The 1398-nt window shown below is 57.2% G+C and overlaps 1 protein-coding gene across 1 annotated transcript in view; it reads left to right on the forward strand.

The window, feature by feature from the left end:
• Positions 1-1398, forward strand: part of SIDT1 (SID1 transmembrane family member 1) — a 64992-nt gene that overhangs the window by 61716 nt on the left and 1878 nt on the right. The window contains exon 25 of the mRNA XM_025214444.1: positions 601-714. Coding sequence (XP_025070229.1) covers positions 601-714 — 114 coding nt within the window. The remainder of the gene's footprint in view (positions 1-600; positions 715-1398) is intronic.

Consider the following 1398-nt stretch of genomic DNA (forward strand, 5'->3'; position numbering starts at 1 on the left):
AATGGTTATCAGCCTCACTAGGCTGGGCCCAGGAGATGGCAGTTGCAGGCCAGTAGCAGAGCAGGTCCTGAAAGCTGAGGCTGCACAAGTTCAGGCTGGAGGAAGGGTGCACATTTCAACTGGGACAGGTAACTGAATATCATAACATGTTACCTGGGGAGGGGGGTGACCCTCCTTGTCCTGACACCTCTACCATGTATCAAAACCCTGTGTCCTGCTGAAGGAGATGGTTTTGCTCATCCCAAAGTGATTTCTGGGTGAGGCTCTAGGGCCCATGTTGTGCAGCCCAGTTAACTGGCACCATACCTCCTGGCTCTACAGCTCGTGAAGCCAGGCTTGGACATCCACCTCCAGGCCCCCAATCCACTTTCCTGCCAGCCTGTCTCTTTGTGCCTCCTCCTGGCTCTCTCTGCCTCTCGTGTTCTCTGCCCCTTCCTTTTCCCATACACACAGACTCTTCTGCCCAGAACTGGTGGATGAGGTGGGGGGCAGAGGCGTTCTCATGTGATGCATGCACACAGCACTCAGCCAAAGGGCCCTGCCCACTCTGAGACTGAGTACTTGTGCCTGGCCACCCTCAACTTTCTGCTCTCTCCCCAGGAGACCCCAGCAGAGTCCCGAGAGAAGAACCGTCCCTGTGCGCTGCTGGGCTTTTTTGATGACCACGACATCTGGCACTTTCTCTCGGCTGCTGCCTTGTTCTTCTCTTTCTTGGTGAGCTTTGCTACACCCCGTGCTGCCCATCTCTGCTGTCCTGCCCTCACCCCCTCAGTTACTCCTCCTGCCGCTTATCTTTCCTTTCTCCTTTCCCTAGTTCCCTGCTCTCTTCACCTTGCTAGTATGAGCTGGTGGCCCCTGGTGCCCGCTCTCTGCCTCCACACCGACAGCCTGCTCATGGGCAGCCCCCACTCCACTCAGGGCTCCTCATCCCAAGTGCCCTGCTCTTAGGCCAGCACTCCTCAGCAAAGCCCTTGCACCCTTACATATTCTGCCTGGGCTTAGGTCTATCCGTACCACTGCTTTTCCTAGGGCCAGTGTCCCCACCCAGCCTGCAGCCCAGGCAGCCCTCCTGGGGAGTGAGAGCCCCTCTGACAGCCCTACCTGACCCTGTTGTGTCACGCCTCTCTGAGGGGCTCCAAGGTCACTGGTCCAGGTGGGACACTCCAGGACACCCGATGAGGCCTCCAGTGTTGAGCCATCCCTGCTTCTGGGCTTTCCTAATTCACGTGGTTTCACCTTCTACTCTCAGCCCCTTGGATGGAGCCTAGGTCCCAGTTTGACCTGCCAGTTCAAGGCCTAAGTCTGGGCTGAGCCCTGGGTTTTGTAACATACACAGTCATTGGGTGGGAGGCAACGGGGAGGTGAGTAGAGCCCTCCTTCTCTGCTGCTTTCTCTTTC

Source organism: Alligator sinensis, unplaced genomic scaffold (genome assembly GCF_000455745.1).
Source record: "Alligator sinensis unplaced genomic scaffold, ASM45574v1 scaffold317_1, whole genome shotgun sequence".
Lineage (NCBI taxonomy): Eukaryota > Metazoa > Chordata > Crocodylia > Alligatoridae > Alligator > Alligator sinensis.